General features: G+C 57.5%; 3 protein-coding genes across 6 annotated transcripts; all 3 read right to left on the bottom strand.

Annotated features, from left to right (window-relative positions):
• Positions 1–137: 137 nt before the first annotated feature.
• Positions 138–3,463, bottom strand: FAM219B (family with sequence similarity 219 member B). Of its 4 annotated transcripts, XR_010614753.1 has the most exons (7): positions 3,388–3,463; positions 2,171–2,273; positions 1,957–2,044; positions 1,565–1,642; positions 1,395–1,443; positions 897–1,189; positions 138–673 (listed from the first exon to the last, which is right to left on the bottom strand). XR_010614753.1 is itself a non-coding variant. In XM_065689031.1 (6 exons), the coding sequence occupies exons 1-6, from the start codon at positions 3,451–3,453 to the stop codon at positions 1,031–1,033; spliced, it is 543 nt and encodes a 180-aa protein (XP_065545103.1). In that variant the 5' UTR covers positions 3,454–3,463; the 3' UTR covers positions 138–1,030. The 4 variants fall into 4 exon arrangements, 3 of the variants coding, with proteins under 3 accessions (XP_065545103.1, XP_065545104.1, XP_065545105.1); XM_065689031.1 differs by having other exon boundaries at positions 138–1,189; XM_065689032.1 differs by having other exon boundaries at positions 138–1,186.
• A 582-nt stretch (positions 3,464–4,045) lies between these two features.
• LOC136019142 (cytochrome c oxidase subunit 5A, mitochondrial) lies at positions 4,046–11,050 on the bottom strand. Its single transcript, XM_065689036.1, has 5 exons — positions 10,884–11,050; positions 7,473–7,589; positions 6,421–6,542; positions 5,402–5,524; positions 4,046–4,203 (listed from the first exon to the last, which is right to left on the bottom strand). The coding sequence occupies exons 1-4, from the start codon at positions 10,963–10,965 to the stop codon at positions 5,411–5,413; spliced, it is 435 nt and encodes a 144-aa protein (XP_065545108.1). The 5' UTR covers positions 10,966–11,050; the 3' UTR covers positions 4,046–4,203; positions 5,402–5,410.
• Positions 11,051–12,420: 1,370 nt separating this feature from the next.
• On the bottom strand, positions 12,421–14,173 carry RPP25 (ribonuclease P and MRP subunit p25). Its single transcript, XM_065689029.1, has one exon. The coding sequence runs from the start codon at positions 13,837–13,839 to the stop codon at positions 13,189–13,191; it is 651 nt and encodes a 216-aa protein (XP_065545101.1). The 5' UTR covers positions 13,840–14,173; the 3' UTR covers positions 12,421–13,188.
• Positions 14,174–19,053: the final 4,880 nt, after the last annotated feature.

Raw genomic sequence — 19,053 nt, 5'->3', positions numbered from 1 at the left:
TCGGCAGCTCCACAGGGAATGTGCCACCAGGGTGACAAGGGAAAAGCCCTTGCTCTGGAACTGCACTGGGGTGTTGGGAGGAGCCCCCCCAGCAGGGCTGTGGGGCTCAGCCCCCACCACAGCACCAACACAGCCTCTGAGTAACAAGATGCAGTTTATTGAGTGCTCCCTTGAATGAATAGAATACAAAAAAAACCCCAAAGCAACAGTTCAGGACTCTAGACATGAACTATTTAAATAAGGTTTCTAAGCAGCTGATTGTCCTCTATGGAGTAGCAGGACCATGATTTAAGGCAGCTTTTAAGGTTCACAGCAAGTAGAGCCTGCAGCCCCCCCAACCTGCACCCAAAAGGGGGTCCAGGCTGCCCCTCGCCTCCATCAAAGCAGCTCTGGGGACACCTGGAACATGCCACCAGCTCCAAACCCAGAACTTAACAGGTCCTCGAGGGGCAGAAAGCAGACAGGGAGATCCCAGCGTGCACAATGGCTGCAGGTGGATGTAACAGTGCCGACACCTAAAGCTCAATCCACTCCATTGGGGTCCCTCCATTGGAGCTGCCAGCTTTGGTTCAGTTCAGCCCAGGCATCAGGAAGAGGGAACCCAGCAGCGATCATCAACCTCACCATCATTAGGGCAGTACCACCCATGTCTGGGGCCAGGTCCTGAGCCTCACTGTGGCCAATTAAAGGAGGAAAAGAGGAGGTCAGGCAAAGCAGGGAGCATTTGCTGCTGCACCTCCCAGTCCCTTCCCCTTTTACACCCCCTTGGAGATGCCTGGGCCCCAACCAGGTGACTGGTCCCATCCAAGCCACCTGAACGTCACTGTGCCACCTCTCCCTGCTATTGCTGAGCGTGAGGAAAAGTCCCTTGGGGTGGGTTGGTTGCTGCTGCTCACCATGAGAGGCATCGCAGCATCATTCAGGCCTTGTGTCACTGTCCCAGCGTGGACACGGACACCAACAGCCACCCCATGAACAAAGAAAGTGCTGGTTTGTGCCCTGTTCTTGCACAGCGCTGGCAGAGCAGTGTCTACTGGATCACGCAGGAGAGGCTGTCTCCGAAACAACAGGGGCAAGAAGAGGAGGTGATGGGTTTCGGGGGGATGAGATCCAGATCCTCATCATCAGGGACCTCATCGAGGTGGTACCCATCCTGCAGCAGCTGCCGGCTCAGGTCCTGGTTCACCTGCTGGGGGGAACACGGAGGAGGTACAGATTGGTCCTGGTTTAGTTCAAGTTCAGGGCTTGCAAAGGGAAGGGCTGTGAGCAAGAAGGGCATCGCCTCCTCCTCCAGTGCCTTTGCATGGGGAGAAGCACCCCAACACACACCCCTACATGGAGCCTCGAGGGGGCTGGGAGTGAGGGAGCCCCATCAGTCAGAGCCCTGCACTTGCCTCAGCAGAGGAGTAGCCTGAGGAACATCTGGATCCTGGCTCCTCGTCACTAAGGGAAGAGGGAAACAGTCAGAGCCAGCCGGGAAGCAGCATCTTTGTGTGGGATGCAGACAAGGGAATCTGAGGGGTGCAGTTCTGAGCCAAATCCCGGGATATCCCCCCACTCCCACCTGTCCGAATCGAGGGAGAGCAGGTTCTCATCCGCCGTCTGGCTCAGCGCCGTGTAGCCCTTGTTAAACTTGACTGACCTGCGGGGAAGCAGAGAACCACCCGTGACGGGCATTTTGGTGTGGGAATCCAGCCCACGGACCGAGGAGCCCGGGCAGGGATCCTGCTCCTGAGCCTCCCTCAGCTGAGCCCAGCTGAGCTCTAGGCCACCCTCGTGACGAGACCCTCACCCCCAAACCACCCCCAGAGCAAGGAGAAGAAGGAGCTAGGGCAATCCCTGTTATCACATCGGGTGCTCGCTGGCCACAACGGAGCCCGCGGGGAAGCTCCTCAGCTCCTTGTGGAGCTTCCCAGTCTCCCAAAGGAACACGGAAAAGCAGAAACGGGCTCCAACCTCTTTGGTGCTGGTTTCGGGTTTGGCGCAGGTGCCCCCAGCAGCCCCTGCCTCCGCAGCGCCGCCTTCGCCAGCTCCCGCTGCCGCTCTGCAACACAGGGCAGGGCTGAGGCAGCCCCGGGGGGGCGGCCTGAGCCCACCATGGGGCAGACGGGGCTTTGGGAGGTGCAGGTCCCTGCCCGCATCCCGGCACAGCGCCCGGGGCAGCACTTACTGAGCTTGGCGTGGAGGGAGGGGGGCTTGCTCACGAGGTACGGTCCCTTCTTCTCCACCGCGTCCGCCGCCTTGCTCAGCCTCTGGTTTTCAGCCCACATCAGCTACAACACAGGGAGAGACACGGGTTTAGTAGCATCTCTCCGTGGGGATGAAGTAACCCGGAGTCATCCCGGAGCATCTGGTCATTCCTGGGGATCTCCAGCTCCCCAGCCCTGCACCATGCCCCGAGGAGAGGGAGGAAAAGGAATAAGCGGATCTATTAGGGGAGGAAGGGATTCTTTGGGAATAGCAATGCTAAATTTAAAGCACACGCGGTGGCCAGCGGTTCCATTGCAAGCCTCACTCCAAAAGTACCCCGGGGAAGAAGGGATGGAGGGGATTTAATGAGCAGGTTCAGCTAAAATACAGGGATCACTGGGTTTAATTTCTCCGCAGGTTTTGAGCCTTCCAAGCTTCCCCTTGTGCAGGAATCGGAGGGAGCAGTTAATGAAGCAACAAGGCAGAGGGCTTGGGGCAGCGATGGGAGAGCACAGCCGGGATTAGCGGGGTCCGAAGCTGGAATTAGCAGGGCAGAGCCTTACCCGTGGGAATAACCCCGTGCACAGGGAGCTGCGGGATTAACCGGGATGGCAGCAAACCCCTGCCTGCACCTTGTGCTGCCCCACACCGCCCATGCACATACCCTAAACTGCATCACACACATATCCCAGCCCTGTACCCTCCTGTACATGCCCTGTACCCTCCTGTACATGCCCTGTGCTGCCATACACACATATCCTAGCCCTATAGTATCTATGCACATACCCTATGCTGCCCCCCACACATATCCCAGCCCTATAGTATCTATGCACATACTCTATGCTGCCCCACACACATATCCTACCTAGCCCTATAGTATCTATGCACATACTCTATGCTGCCCCACACACATATCCTACCTAGCCCTATAGTATCTATGCACATACTCTATGCTGCCCCACACACGTCCCCAGCCCTACACCCCCGCTATGCACATACCCTATACTGCCCCATACGTGTACCCTAGCCCTACACCCACGATGAACACACGCCATACCGCCCTATGCATATACCCCAGTCCTGTACCACCTACGCCCATACCCGGTCCTGCTCTCCGCACGTGTACCCAGCCCCACACTTGCCCCACACCGCCATGCACACCCCCTACACCCCACAGCCCCCCGGCCCCGCACGTACCCCCGGGCCCCGCCGCCCGCCGCCTCTGCCCGCACCGGGCCCGGCTCCTCCGCCGTCTGCCGCCATGGCCTCCCGTCTCCCCGCCCCTTTCCCCCCGCCCGCCAATGGCAGAGCGCGGCGGCGGTGACACCCAGCCAATGGGAGGAGAGGAGGTGGTGCGCCCCTCGGCCTGCCGCGCACGCGCAGAGAGCCCCCATGGGGACACGGACCGCGATACGCTTCCCTGCAGGCGCTCCCATTGTCCTGGAAAAGTCCCTTTTTCTGGGGAAAACCCCCACGGAATTCCCTTTTCCCCCTTTTTTTGCCCCAAACCCCCCCCCCCCCCCCCGCCTGCATCAGACCCGCGGTGGGACACGGGCTCCGCAAAGCAACACCCACCGTGGTACCCCGTGCGGCGGGCGCAGCAGCGCAAGCGGGGGTCTCCGAGCGCACCCAGAGCCTGCCCAGGGCAGGGCGGCTGCGAGCCCTTGTTCGCCTCCTCCTCCTCCATAAAGCCGCGGGTACAGCGGGGTCCCTGTGCCCTGCCCCGCGGAGGACGTGCCGCGGGCACTGCAAGCAGACACGGGCCGATTCACTGCCGGGAGGGCGGTTTGCCCTTCCATTTCCTCCTTTTCCCCGTGCCCCAGCAAGAACAACCACAGGAGCCACTGCCACCACGTCAGTCAAACCGGGTTTTCCTTTATTAGGTCCAACTCCGCCTCACGTACATTGTGACTCAATAAAGGAAGTTATCTGAAGTAAGAGGATTTCAACACTTGTGCCTGCAGGCGGCTGGGTACAATCAGGTGGCACCAGTGAAATGCTGGGGTAATGCACCTGCAATGGAAAAGAACACAAAAGGCATTAAAGCAGCAGTCCAGGACCTCTACCACATGTCACAGGGGGCTCCTGTGAGCTCATCTAAGAGGCTGGGGAGCTGAATGTCCTCTGTGGTTGTTCTCAAGTTTAGCAAGTACCCAGCTCTACAAAGACAGTAAAGTAAGTGGTGTCCCAGGACTCGAGGCTGTTCCATTAAGCACCACTCCTGAAATAAAGGATATCCAGTGAAGTTCTGGCCATGCTCCAGCTGATCTGCTTCTTCTGGAAGCAAGGAGCCCTCCAAAGTAGTGTTTAATTACAGAAAAGATGCTGGTTTAAGTGTAACGTGAAGAAACTGATAGAATCACAGGACGGTTTGGGTTGGAAAGGAGCTTAAAGCCCATCCAGCTCCAACCCCTGCCACGGGCAGGGACCCCTTCCACTGGAGCAGCTTGCTCCAAACCCCTGTGTCCAACCTGGCCTTGAGCACTGCCAGGGATGGGGCAGCCACAGCTTCTCTGGGCACCCTGTGCCAGCGCCTCAGCACCCTCACAGGGAAGAGCTTCTGCCTAAGAGCTCATCTCAGTCTCCCCTCGGGCAGGTTCAAGCCATTCCCCTGGGCCTGTCCCTACAGGCCCTTGTCCAAAGCCCCTCTCCAGGTTTCCTGCAGCCCTTTAGGCACTCCCCTGTTTCAGTGTGAACCCATCACCCCTTGTCCTATCGCTACAGCCCCTGATGAAGAGCCCCTCTCCAGCATCCTTGTAGCCCCCTTCAGATATTGGGTGACCACCATCACTGACGCACATTTCCCAGCATAAGCTATAACCAGGGTCTCTCAGTTTTCTAAGTGGGCAAGACTGCAACAATAATGTGCAGGTTTGTGCATTCCCAATGGAAACGAGCCTGCCATTTACTAAAACACACTTCTGGGGCCAAGCTGCTGAGCAGTCAACATGCTGCAATACACATTGTCTTAGCAAAAATGTAGACACTGCGGGGGATGGTGGCAACCGCCCCATCCCTTCCCAAGGATGGGGTAGCACTTCATTTTAGAAGTGTTAGCAACTTTTCCAGGAGACATGTAGATACAGATATTTGGAGACTCACACTACACACAGCCCTGCGAAGGCAAGGAAGGGGACTCTGTCCTTGCCAGGAGAGTTTTGGGGTACCCGAGTCCCATGCCAAGACTTGCAGAAGCAGCAGCATGCCTTACCAATAACATTTATGCTTTGTCCAGGCCCAGTTCCTCTGGAGTGGAGATTCCCAATTCACTCAAAGTTGGTCTAAGCTCCTGGATAACGTAAGGATAGATTTCCTTGTGAGGTCCTGCCTTGTCCTAAAGGAAAAGGAATGGTATTATTTCCACAGCAAGCTGCTGTACAGTGGTCAGGTTTGCAACCCAGATGTGTGGACTCATGAGGGCAGGAGATAACAGCCCAGCTCTGCCTAGGAAAAACAATGCAACTTGCTTGGAAATCGGGGAAAAACCAGCACCCCTTGGGTAAGAGCATGTTACTGTCCCCACGTTCTGATCAACTGAGTTGTCCCTTAGCTGGTGGGGACAAAGGGGGCAAAATAAAAAAAGAGATAAGGGAAACACATGAAGATTCTTCCATCAGCCTGTAAAAACACTGAGAGAGTTTCAGTTCTACAGAAGAATGCAGAGAGCAGCAACAGCAAACACCGAGGCAAATGACTGCGGAGCACAGCCTGCAGCAAGTGTACGTGAGTCCTTGGGACAAAAAGGCAGCTGGAAGAGCAGAGCTGCTGGCTTCCAGGACTGAAACAGGACTCCTGCCTCCATGCTCACCCACTTTAACCCCATGCTAAGTGAAGGCTGGACTCGGGTTTCAAGGTGCTGGTTTCTGCTGGGTTTGAAGGCTGTGCAGCTCAGTGTTCAGCCCTTTAGGAAGCTGGTAAACTGCCTCTGCCTGAGAGATTCCTGCTAATGCTTGTTTTAAAACTAAAAGGAAGAAAAATCCTTTGCCTTTCCCACCAGAGGCAGCAGCAGGAAAGGAAAATACCAACCTAAGAACATCCTACCTGAAGCTGTGCTGCTGAGTGCTCTCAAAACTTATCCAAGGCACCAAGCACACGCTCACATGGAAGCTATGGACTTTGCCAATGGGAACTAGTGCCTTTCCTTGGCACCATTACGAGCAAACCAAGGCAAATGCTGTGCTCTGGGCACGGAGGGCACAGCAGTGAGCCCGGAGCTGCCGTTCCACTCACCTTTACCACTTCTAAGATGCGGACAGCGGTGGCAAAGTCATTTAACCGTCTGCATGCCCTCAGAGCTGCGTCGATGATCTTTGGTTCCGGAACCAGGTCATACCCCACAAGCGTGTTTATGCCTGTGAAACACCAAGAGGGACCTGGCATCAGCTCCTCGTGCTATCAGAAGGAATCCACTGAGCATTATTGTGCTCCACCTCATGAAGGGATTAAGACTCACCACCACTAGGAGCTGATGAGACTTTACACTACTATTCAGGGGACACACAAACAGTCCAGGGTTTTCTTTTGCTCTTCTCCCTACTCTACTACTGTAGATTTTAAGTTGATTTCATGAAATCCCAGTGAGCCAGTTTCATCCATGCTCCCTACAGGAGTCAGTGTCTGCACCACAGCACTTACGGAATCATTAAGGAATGCCAAATGACTTCATTCTTACAGGTGTAATGAAAACTAGAACTCAAGCTGCTGGCTCTTCCCCTCCAAGGGACAACAGCCCATACCTCATGCAGGTGATGCTGGAATGATCCCTCTGGCTATTATGCAAACACATTTTTAAGCCCTAATTGGGGTAGTTTAATAGGAGCTGGCAAACAATGGAGACACCAGTCTGCATGAGTTACAGCCAAGCCATCAGCTCAAAGGCCAAATTCAAATGTGTGTGGTTATGCTCTAGGCAACAACTGAGCTCAGATGCAGTTTCTTCAGAGCAAACGTTTCTCTCCCTCCAACCCAGGTGCTGAAATGTGTGTTCTGAGCCACTAAAGCTTACAAAGCCCGACTCCCACCATGTCATAGCGCTCATTCTGCATCCTTGCAACCTGCTCGTGTGGTTGGTGGGGTGCCATTGCCCGATACAACAGGCTCAGAGCAAACAGCACAAGCACAGAGCAGCCCCAGCAGGGTACATACAGGATTGCTCTCCTGCATCTAACCCCAGTTTTCCCTCTTCCTGCTCTCCAGCAGCAAAGTCAGATCCATTTGTTATTCCTACTCACTGAACTGTTCTATTTACTCCGTGGTTACTCTCCCCTTTTCACTCAACTCACCTTTCCTGAGCTCCCAGGCATCAATATCTGGCTTGTTGAAATAGGTCACCCAGCGAGCATCAAACTCTTCATCTGACTCTTGTGACCCATGGGAGTAGCAGCGGGCATGCAGCACAGCTGGAGGCAGACAGAGAGGAAGAGATGTGGAGCAAACAGGAAGGCACTGCACTTTAGCCCTGACCAGGACATCAAGAGCCATAGAAAGAGGTGTTTCACTCACTCCAGTCAGTCTGGATCAGTCCTCAGCTGGGATATGCACTGGAAGGATACAGCTGCTGGCAAAGTGTGTATTTTCTGATCTACATCAGGCTCCCAAAGTGTTCCCAAACCCTTTGGTTAGAGCAGGATTATTTAACGAGGGGAAACACCAGAGAAAAACCCTTCAGTATAACCAGTGCTTAAGAGAAGTTTCCTGGGAGCCCTGTTTCTGCAGGACACAGGAATCTTCCCTCTTCCCAGAACCAAGGAAGCCAAAGAAACATCCCACACAGGTACTCCATCAGCAAAATTGTTCTGTTCCCTGCTTTGACCCTTCTCAAAGCATCAGGACATGTCCACTGTGAGTTTGTCAGTGGCATTCCTTCGGAACTAAACCCCTACACCCTATTAGTTACACCGCTACCCACTTCAGACAATACACTGCCTTATTCCCCCTGCTCCTGAAACTGCTCCACAACTGAGTCTGTAATCCAAGAAAAGCAGATTTCCCAACCAACTGATGGGTTTCCCAACCAGGCTGGTTTCGAGGGATGACTCAATAGCAACGAACCTCTGCAGCTTTTGATTCCAGCACGAGTTCAGAGCTGATGAGGGCTCGTTTTAAAGAGGTTTTAGCACAAAATGACATGGGCCCAAATGCAACAGCTCTCAAGCAAAGGGACCAGAGCTATTCCTTCCAACAGGCTACTGAGGGGTTGAAGGAGGAAAAAAGCCACTGCTGTCCGTGCCTGTGCAAGATAAAACTCCCGTGGCTGTAACTGCATTCGTATCTGATCATTCACAAAGAACAGAAGTGGATCATACCCCAATGGACAAATGCCGTTGATATGATTCTGAACTCATTTCCTCCCTCAACACTGCTCTTTACCAAAATATCCCTTTTTGGGGGGAGTTTTGCCTTTTTTTAACCCACAGAGGTTGGAACTAAACGCAGGGCACAGGCAGCTCCACCTGCAGCACAGTCATTCCCTGCAGGCTCCTGGCTGGAGACGCTTCCTTCCCTCCTGGTAATTCCACCCCACCACTGTTTGCGGAGAGGTCACACACTAGATATGACCTTGCCAGCGTGGAGCTCTGCTTCAGAGGAAGGCAGAGCTGACCGGGCACTCCTCCTTTCTCATCCTCGCCTGAACCCCTTACGCTGCCCAGCTACAAAGCTGTATTCATAGCAAGAAGCCCCCAAACCGAGCTGCTGGTTTGCAGCCTTCCCACATACACTCTTCTGCTTTGAGGAGTGCAGGGCACAGGCACACTGCGAACCAGCAGCCTGGTTCTAGGTAAAGTACAATGGAAGGAACCTCAAAGAATATCTTTAGTCTCCTGAAGTGATGGCCCAACCAGCGCACAACACAGGTTTCCATGTGGTTCAATGTTTCAGCCGTGGTTCTGGTTTCTGCAGCGCTTCCTAAGCCAGGGAAATGGGAAGATAAACCACAGTGCATCTGGTTTCTCTCCATCACTAGGCAAGGGAAAGGCAAATTCAGGCCAAGCCAGAATTATAACGCACTTTTTGTGTTCCAGAAGGAGATTCCCCATCTCTGCCCAGCTCCAAAGCAGCTCCTTGACCCTGCTTTCTCCAATAAAGCACACGCACAGCGGAGCTCAGAGCAACAGAGCTCCTACGTACATGCTCAAGTGCTGTTTGAGGGGAAACACTTTCTTTCCTGATCACAAAAGCAAATCCTGCAGGGAAATAGCACATCTAGTTTGAGAAGAGCCCAGAGTCACGTTCTCAAATGCCATCTTGAAGTCAAAACTCTAAAGTCTCCTTCCACGGAGCTCAACAAAACCATTCCCTTTAGTCTTAACGGAACAACTTGGTTAGGCTAAAAGGATGCTGAAGGAAAACACAACAGGCTACAAGAACGTGGATTATGGATTTCCAGGATGCGTTTTCCAACCTTTCCCTGGTTTATCTCCCATGCCAACACTCACATCTGCACCCAGGAGGCAGGACCTGGTGATCCACCCTGGCGAAGCTGAGGCAGGAGCCAGCCAGAGCCCGGCACTGCCCTGGGGTCCCTCAAGGTCACGGTCACACACAGGTGGAAGTCACACCAGGCCAACCCATCCACACGGAGATTCCCACCTCGGGGAGGAAGCCAAGGGCAAGCTGTGTCTCCAGCGGTGTGCTCGCAAGAGAACTCCACCGGCTTCCAGAGCACCAGAAGCCTAAAATCACCTGCAACCACACTTTAAAGCTTCCCCAGCACCAGAATTCGGCGGCTTTCCTTGGTAATGAGCATGGAACTAAAGCACTCGTCCAGAGGAGCGCTCGTTTACATGAATTCCCTGGAAAAAGGCAGCAGTGTCAAGTGAGGCCTTTGTAATGCAAGGCCCTAGGAAAGAAGAGCTCGGAACTGCTCCGTGTTAGCAAAGGTGCGGAGAAGGGAGGGCAGGAGCAGCCGGGGTCCTGCAGGAGCACGGCGGGGCGGCGGGCACGGGGATTTAATGGGGTTTTAATTAAAACAGGGGTTTAAAGACGTGTCAAAGAAACCCCGCACACGGCCACCACAACCACCACTTGTCCCTGCGCACTTTAAAGCCAGGCAGCGATACGGGCCCTGCGGCAAGTGCTTAACTCCCACACGCCGCCGACCGCTTTAACGGTGATCCGTGCCCGTCTATCAGCTGTTACTGCGGGGCAGGGCACCGCCTCCCCGCAGCCCGGGGGTCCGGCTCCGCTTCCCCCACCAGCACCGAGGCCGCGCTGCTTCTCTCCCTCCCCTCCCGATGAACCGGGCTGCTGATGAGGGCAGCGGGAGGAAGCCGGGGCAGGCCCGGCCCCGCGCCGGTGCCCGGGGCCCAGGGGAGCTCGGTGCCGGCCCCGGATGCGGAGGTCACCGCCGACCTCCGTCAATGTCACCTTCAGGAGAGGCCCGGGAAAGCGCCGCCGCCGCCCTCGCTACAGCTCCCGGGCAGGGGCGCGGCGCCCGCCCCTTGCCGGTGAGGCCGGTACCGACCAGCGGTGCTTACCGGGGGCGGCGGCAGCGGCGCAGCGCCGGGCTCGGCGGGGCGGCGCGCACTAGGCCGCAGGCGCGGCCTGCCGCCGGCTGACAGCGGCGGGTCACCGCAAGGACACGGCGCCACCCGGGGACCGGGAGGGGAACCGCGGCGGGGAGCGGGGCCGAGGCCGCTGCGCGGGCGGGGTGCTGAGGGGCGAAGGTGTGAAGCAAGCGGGCGGCCGCTCACCTGCGGGGCCCACGGGCCTGCGGACGGCAGCGCGGAGGCCGGAGACGGCGCAGCGGCGGAGGAGCGCGGCGGCAGCCTGCATGGCGGCGGGGAGGCAGCACCGGGCGCCGCTCGCTCCTGCACCGGGCACCGGAGGGCGGGCGGGCAGGACGGAGGTGGGGGCTGCGGGGGCTACGGTGGCTCGGCGGGGACACGGCGCGCCGCACGCGTGACGGCGGGAAGCCGCAGGGGCGGCGCTGAGGGCGGCGCCTGCCGCCATTTTGTGGTGTGTGGGGACGGGGCCGGGCAGCGGGGAGCGTTCGGGGCGGGTCGTGCGGTGATACCGGCCCCGTTCACCCGGGCCGCGGGGCAGCGCCGTGCCGTGGCCGCTCCGCTGCCTGCCCTCACAGGGGGAATCGGCTCGCTGCGAGGGGAAGATGGGGCGCAGCGCGGCTCGGGGTGCCCCCATCCGCTCCGCAGGGCTGCTGCTGTCACCTTGTCCCGCAGGCCTAGCCCCTGCCTGCCGCCGGTCTCTGTTGCCCCGCGCTCCCGTCACGGCGGGGCTCAGCATCGCCGCAGAGGCCGTTCATGAGGCCCCCGGGGCTGAGCGCGGCTCCGCGGCGCAGGTCCTCGCCGTGTCCCCTCGGGGGCCGCGGAGCCGGCTGGCGCCGCGCTGTTTAAATGCTCGTTCCGGGTTACGGGCTCTGAACCGCTCACGCAGGAAAGCCCTCGGTCCGCAGGCAGCGAATGCAGAGGGGCAGGATCCCCTCCGGGGCTGGAGCTGCCTGCGTGTAAAAGCGCTCTGACCCGACTTCGCACGTTGACAAGTAACGGGGATGAGTGCGTGGCTGCTGCTGGTGCCTGCCCCGGCTGGGAGCAGGGCGAGCCGCCGCTCTCGCAGGGTTTAGGCTCCCTTTCCGGAGGGCGCCGTTCGTTATCCCGGATTTTCAGTACGTGCGGGAGAGGAGCCTGTGCCCGGGGGCTGCAGCTCGCGTGTGGGGCACAGCGTTGGACCTGGACGGTGCCTGCGCCAAGGAGAGGAGCTCGGAGCCCAAAGCGGCCCCGACCCCACCGAAATCCATTACAAGGAATTACAATAGAAATTAACATGCAGCAGCCCAGCGGCAGAGAGGTGAAGGGAATGGCTCTGCAGCAGGGGAGATAAGCGGGAGCCCGCGGAGGGAGATAACAAGGTCATTGCCAAACAAAACAGACCCCTGCTTCCTCCTCCTCCTCCTCACTCCCCTCATCTCCTTTCATTCCCGTTCCCAGCCAAGCAAGCCCTGGACAAAAGGGGATGCTCAGCAGCATCGCTCCCGGCTGCCGTTTCGGAAGGATGTGCTCATAATGCCAATGTAATTCACCCCTACCCCATCCCTGCCCTCCCCGCAGCGCCAGGCTGCTCCCAGAGCGCACAGGAGCCCCGATCCCATTCCACCGTGGCTCAGCTGGGATCCTCTTGTCCGGGATCGGCAGCAGCCCTCGCTGTGCTGATCCGTGCTGTGGCCAGCAGCCAAGGTGATCCCCTATAGGTGATCCCATAGACATATTCCGGCTATTTCCAAAGAGCTTTTATTTTCCGTACGCCTCCCTCTACCCCTGGAAGCAGCAGGAACGTTGCTCCAAAAGGCTTTCCCACAACCCCAACACCTCCCAGTCCTGGCCGCTGCATCCAGCCACAAGAAGCACCCACTGAACGCTCCCATTGCCTGCAGCTCCCGATGGGCGCTTCACCCCAGCTCCGGACCCTACGGACACCTCCGGGAGAGCAAAGACCTGGACATCCGATGTGGGAAGAAGAGGCAGGAGGAGGAGGGCTGGTTTATTTCCCTGTGCTGTCCCGTCTCCTGTCTGTGTGCTTCATTCAGGATGAATCGCGGCACCGCAGGGTGCTGAGCCCGGCATCAATAACCCTGACAGCTCCTCAGCGGGTGTAATTGCAGCAGTTTTGATGATGAAGGTGTTACTCCAGCGAGCTTGGGGCCAAAGCATCCTCCTGATGGCTGAGACATAGCAACGGGGAGTGAGGATGTGCAGCTGCCTTCCCCGGCCCGGGCACCCATGGGAGTCACTGCAGGAACACGGCTGGAGGTGGGTGGCATTATCCCTATGGGGTCACCAATACATCCTCAGTCCATAACCAAAAGCGGGTGCATTTAACCCTTTAACCCTCAGCCCAGATGTGGGGACAGCTTGGGGGGAGCCTGCAGCACGCTGGTGACTCCAAAGCAAGGCTTCACGCTGCCTTTGTCCACCACAAGGCAGCTAAAACTCCTCCAGCACACCCTCTGCCCGGCGTGGGGCTGGTCGGGGCGGGAGGCGGTGCTCAGTGGTGATGGTCTGCCTGGTGCTCGGTGCTCCCCGAGCCCCTCGGGCCATCGGGTACCTGTACCTGCAGCCTCTTGGTGAGCAGCTCCTCGCAGGGAGGTGGCAGGGGCCGCTTCAGCCCCTTGCTGGAGGAGCCGGATGTGTCTTCCCCCGCCTGGCCGAGCTGCGGCTCCAGCCCTTGCCGGGGCTCCGGGGGCTGGTACCCGGTCTGGTTGGGATCCAGGGGGTCCCGGGAGAGCAGGATGCAGATGGAGGGGACGTTCTTGTGGACAGTCAGGTTCTGTGCCCCGCCGCCAGGCAGCGGGTCCTGGTTCTCCCAGACTTCCAGCAGGGTTTTGTAGCGCACCTTGGTGACCTGGTGCAGCCCTCCCAGCTTCCGCTTCATGATCTCCACGCAGGTGATGGTCTTGGTGACGGCCCTGCCGCAGCCGCTGAAGACGATCTGCCGCCTGCCCTTCAGCTCCATCTGGGCCATGGCAAAGTTCATCAGGTTCCTGATCTTGCTGCCCTCCTTCACTTTCATCTCCACCACGTCCGGCGGCAGGTCGGGGAAGGGCAATGGGCTCTCCTCCTCCGACGTCCTCACCTTTCGGAAGTTCTCCATCCTGGACTTGGTGCCGGGCTTGGCTTTCCCTCCTTCAGCAGCCATCCGTGACCCCTTCCTGGTGGATGCGCTCAGGCTCCTAGCCCCCTGGGACCATGGCAGGGCTCCGCTGCCCTCCAGCCCAGCCTGCAGCAGGGCCGAGTTTAACCCTGCAGCCCCGGGACCAGCAGCCGCTTCCCCTCTCCTGGCTTGGGGCTGGCTGCGAAGGAGCCGGTGGCCGTGCCGGAGGCTGTTCCCTGGGGATACGGGGCTGCAGGGTTCCCTGGGTGCCCCCGTTTGCTCCCAGCCAGCCCCAGCTCTCGGTGATGCTGCTCTGCTCCCACTGCAGCACTTGCTTCTGCTGCTCTTTGCTTCATTCTGGACTTCAGCAGAGCCCCCAGAGCTGTTCTGTGTAATTAGCAGATCCTCCCCCTCGCCCTCCCCTCCTCTGCCTCCTCCTCCCCTCGCTCAGCCTCCCATCCCAGCACCCAGCTCCTGCCCTCATCCCTGCCCCGTACCGAGAGCCGGGAAGGCAAAGGGGAGCCCAGACCCTCCCCGGGAGCATGCAGGCAGGGAAGCAGCAGGCAGGGAAGGAGGAAGGGCAGAGGGAGAAGCTCAGTTTTTGCTTTCATGATGCTCCCGGAGTCCTGCCCCCTTAAAGAGAACCTGGTCCCTTCTCTCCACGCTTCCTCCTCTCAAGGACGGGCTGGCTGCTAACTTCAAGTGTCAGCACACTGCGGGCAGCTGGCCTGCCTGCCTGTCCTCTCTCCGGCATTCCCAGAGGGATGGGAAGTCCCGGCCACGCTGTGCCCAGGGATGGCACGGAGATGCAGCAGGTACTTCGGGAAGCACTTTGGAGCCTGAGCTCAACCCTTATTAGCCATCAGAGAAGCTATTGGGAGAAATGCTGGTGGACGGCATTTCTCTCCCTCCTCCTTCCCCTGTCCCTTCTCACTTCCATGTCCCCAGCGAGGAGTCAGTATCACATTGACTGGATACGTCCCAGAGATACCTGTTACAGGCCAGGAGATCTCCCCTTTCTGACCCAATCTATTCCCTGGGCAGAGGCGCTGCCCCTGCCCCAGCTCCCCTCCGCCTGCTCCTGTCACCTGCTTGTCCCCTGCTTGCCCCATGGCCCGGGGGATCATTGCACAGTGGAAAGACATGCTGAGTATTGCCTTGCAGTTAAATCTTACCAGCCTCTGGATTGTTTTCACTCTGAGCAGGGCTTGAAAAATACATAAATAAATCAATCTGTCCATGGCAGTGCAGTGAGGGCTGTGGCAGGGCAGGATGCAGCCATCCCTGTGGTCCCCAAAGCATCTTTCTGGGGTACTGCTGCCCTACATGGGGGTCCAGTGGGCAATGGGGGACAGCACTGGTGTGTCATCTGCCTGGGATGGGATGCTTGAGGAAAACCCAAGCATCTCTTCCTGACCCAGATAACACAGAGGGGGAAACTGAGACAGGACACCCCAGCACCAGGTTCCAGCTTGGAGCATCCCCCAAGTCGTCCCCACCCCGATGTGTGCCTAGTTGCTGTGCTTCCACTATGAGTCCCTTGCTCCTAGCAAACAAAACAACATCACTTCTCCCCTTTTCCGCTCGATGGCTCTTTATGGCATTGCTGCAGCAGGCACTTGGCTCCTTCCTTGGGCAGGCAGGGATGGATTAGGCATACCGGGAAATTGCTGCCTTCAAAAGATGCAGGGAAAACAACCAAGGAAGATTTCAGCAATATCCACAGAGCGTGTGTGAAGTCAGGGAGCTGAGAAATCCTGCAGGATTTGCACAGGATGGGGTTGTGGCCACCAAGAGCACCAGGTGACCTGGATAGATCCCCGTGCTGGATGAAACCTCCAGCCCTTCTTTCCTGGCCCAGGCCCAGCTCCTGCCTCCCGTGGCCCATTTTCCATGGTGTGGGGCACCTTCCCCCCTTGCATCTAATTGCTGCTTCACAAACTCTGCTCAGTGGAGCCCTGGAAATGGAGGCGGAGGAGGTGAAATCACAGCAAAGCCTTTCTGCAGCCCCCAAAGGGGCACTGATGGCAGGGTCTTGCTTTTCCTCTGCAGTGCCTAACATGTAAATGCAATTCATTATTAGCAACTCCATTGCTAATTACCATCTGAAGCCATTCATTAGCCTGTCAGCTTGTTTGGTGGAGGACAACAGAGTGGATGGGCTGGCTGTTCCAAGCAAAGGAATAGCTGAAATGAGCTCAGCAGCAGCAAACAGCGGGGTGGGAAAGGGGGGAGAGCAGGGACAGGGGGGATGAAGGCACAGACAGCTCCAGCCATGTGGAGAACCAGGAAAGAAACGCTGCAAAACAGGGTGCAGAGTGATTTAAAATGGAGATGAGGCAAATGGTAAAGAGGAATGAAGGAAAGATGGGAATAAAGCAATTACACCCTGTCTGTCCTCCCTGAGCATCCATGCCGGTCACAGCGGGAGCCAGGCACTGGTTTCTTGCTCCCTTTTCCCATTGCAGTGTCTCTCTGAGCATCCCATAGGGCTGGGGGTCCCCTTCCCTGCAGGACGTTCTTGCCACAAGAGGTGTGAGCTTGGAAGGGCCATCTAGCAGAGAAGCCAGAGGTGGAGGCTGACGGGGATGGGATGGAGAGGGCTGCATGGAGCCAGAGCTGACACCAGCCCCAACCAAGCCTGTGCAAGGGGGGAAAAGCACCCAGAAACATGTTCCTAATGGAGAGCAGGGCAGCTGGAGAGGAGCAGTAACCCAAGCCCTTGTCCTTCACCTGCCCTCTCTAGATTTTCTTTCACCCGAGGCTGCCCGCATAGGAGCGGGTCGGAAAGTGGGAGCATCCGATACAAGGAAAGTCTGGGTGCCGCCGGCCATCTCTGCGTCACATCGGCCCGGCTCAGGTCTCTGCTGCTCATCACATTGCACCCAGCGGCAGGCTGGCGCCTGAGCTGACGCAGCCCTGGGACCCGGGGGTGCTCCTTCGGAACCAGGGGCTGGGGCCTGCTGCTCCTCAGCACCAGAGCTCTGAGGATGTGACCCCAGGGGGCAGGGGCTGCCTTGGGGTGCCAGGAGCACCTTGGGGTGGCTTCAGCACCTTGCAAGCTAAGGCAGTAGAAGATCCTCCATTATTCCTAAAGGGAAACACAGTAGAGCTCAAGATAATCCTCATTCTGAGTAAGCAGACAGTTTAAAAAGGAGAAAACAAACCTTTCATAGGATAAATCCCTTTGCAAAGCTGTAGCGCAATAGGCAAGATAAGGGCCCTGAGGGTGTTGATAAACCCTAATGGTCCTGAACAGACACACCTGGAACACCCTTCCCATCCTGCCCATGGCCCAGGAACTCTATTTGAGCTCAGCCCAGGGGCTTCAGCTCTGGTCTGAGCTATGTTACAGTTGGTCTCTAAGTGAGACGCAGTAACTCTTGTGGCTGGGTTGGGCTCTATGGACCTCACCTGCATGTTGATCTCATGGCTTGGCTTTGAGCTTGCCTAGATTCTGACTGACCTGGGCTCTCAGTTAAACCCGAGCAGCTGCTCAGGTAGTGTAGGGTGGGCACTGGGATCTCCCCTTGGTTCTCCAGGTGTCCCCCAGGACCCACGAGAGGACACAGCTCTTTCTGTAAAGCCTGCAGGCAGATGGAGATGTGGTGGGCGAGGAACAGCTCTGTCACTGGCCATCCCCAAATGAATGAGTGGGGAAGGTAGACAGGAGGCTTGCAGGAAGCAAATCCGGTTGGGAGACAGCTTGAGAGACAAGGAATAAGGGGCATAAAGCAGTTCTGTTGTCCTGGCTGTGAGGGAGGCACCCCATAGCTGGCACTGAGCAAGGAGCAGGACTGGGGCTGGTGCCAGCGCTGGGTGCCCAGGGTGCTGGGTGCCTGCCGGCAGGGCCAGCGCAGCTCTCCAAGTCCCAGAGCACCCCCGTGAGGTCTCACACGTGGCTGAGCAGTGGCGCTTGGTGAGAATGGGGAGCCACAACCAACCTCCTCCTGCTGCCGTGCACGGAGCCGAAGACCCGGAAGGTGTTTGGAGTGGGCAGCTGGGCCCTCAGGTATGGGGCCATTGTGGCATGCTGATTTTCCTGCTTCCCTCTATTTTGCCATCTGTGAAACAGGCGTTTTCCCTGTTTCTGCCAGGTTTCCTTCATTACATCCCTATAGAGCAATGCCACTCATCTGCCAAGGGGGTTTGGTGACCAGGACTCGCTAGTATGAGGAGATATAGCTGCTTTCCTGTCCTTCCCACCTTCCCATGGTGGGATGCTGCCCTCGCTGACCTCTGTGTGATCCAGCTTAAAGCTGGATCTTGGGAAGGGAGGAGGGTTTAGTTGTCAAACAAAACCAGTTTCATGACACTGCATCGACACGGTCCCAAGCACTGACACAGGAGGTCTGAGGGGTCCCTGCAGGGCTCCTAGCAGTGACACTGAGGACATGGGACATGGAATCCTCCTCTTGTTGCTTGGAGTCCTCAGGCTGTTTGGGATTTATGGCCCCTTTAGGGGCTTTTTCTCCCTCCCCAGCCCACGTATGGGTCAGTCAGTCCCTTCCTCTGCATCCCAACCTTAGTGCTGATGGCAAAAGAAATCAGCATCTTCTCTGCCCATCATGCAAGCCATTAATTAGGGGGTTAGAACTAGATCTTAAGGTCCTTCCCAACCCAGACCATTCTATGGTTCTAATTAATGGCCATGTGGAGCAGCTCCTGGTGGGAGGCAGACCAGGAGGGAGCACAGGGTGATGGGGATGGTGGCTTCTGACCTGCCTGGGACGGTGGAATCATTTTGCCTGCTCTCAGGAAAAGTGCCTAGCTTTTCTTAGAGTGTTTTCCCATTAGGATACCTACTTCCCCGACGAGGCTTGCCCCCATACCTGTGCACATACCTGAGCAACATGTGGGTGCTTCGCCTTGCTGCTGCAGCTCCCTTGTGCTTGGTTAAAGGATTGGGCAACCTGTGCCAGTGCCTCACCACTCTCACAGCAAGGGATTTCTCCTTTATATCCAACCTGAGTCTCCCCTGTTTAAGTCCATCACCCCTTGTCCTGTCCCTACAGGCCCTTGCCCAAAGCCCCTCTCCAGGTTCCCTGCAGCCCCTTTAGGCACTGGAGCTGCTCTCAGGTCTCCCCTTCAGGAGCCTTCTCTTGTCCAGGCTGCCCCAGCCCAGCTCTCTCAGCCTGGCTCCAGAGCAGAGCTGCTCCAGCCCTCGCAGCAGCTCCATGGCCTCCTCTGGCCTCTCTCCAGCAGCTCCACGTCCCTCTTGTGCTGCTGCCCCAGAGCTGGATCAGGGCTGCAGGGGGG

This window comes from Lathamus discolor, chromosome 8, assembly GCF_037157495.1.
Source record: "Lathamus discolor isolate bLatDis1 chromosome 8, bLatDis1.hap1, whole genome shotgun sequence".
Classification (NCBI taxonomy): domain Eukaryota; kingdom Metazoa; phylum Chordata; class Aves; order Psittaciformes; family Psittacidae; genus Lathamus; species Lathamus discolor.
Note: the sequence above shows the minus strand (reverse complement) of the source record. Positions and strands in the feature narration are given on the sequence as shown.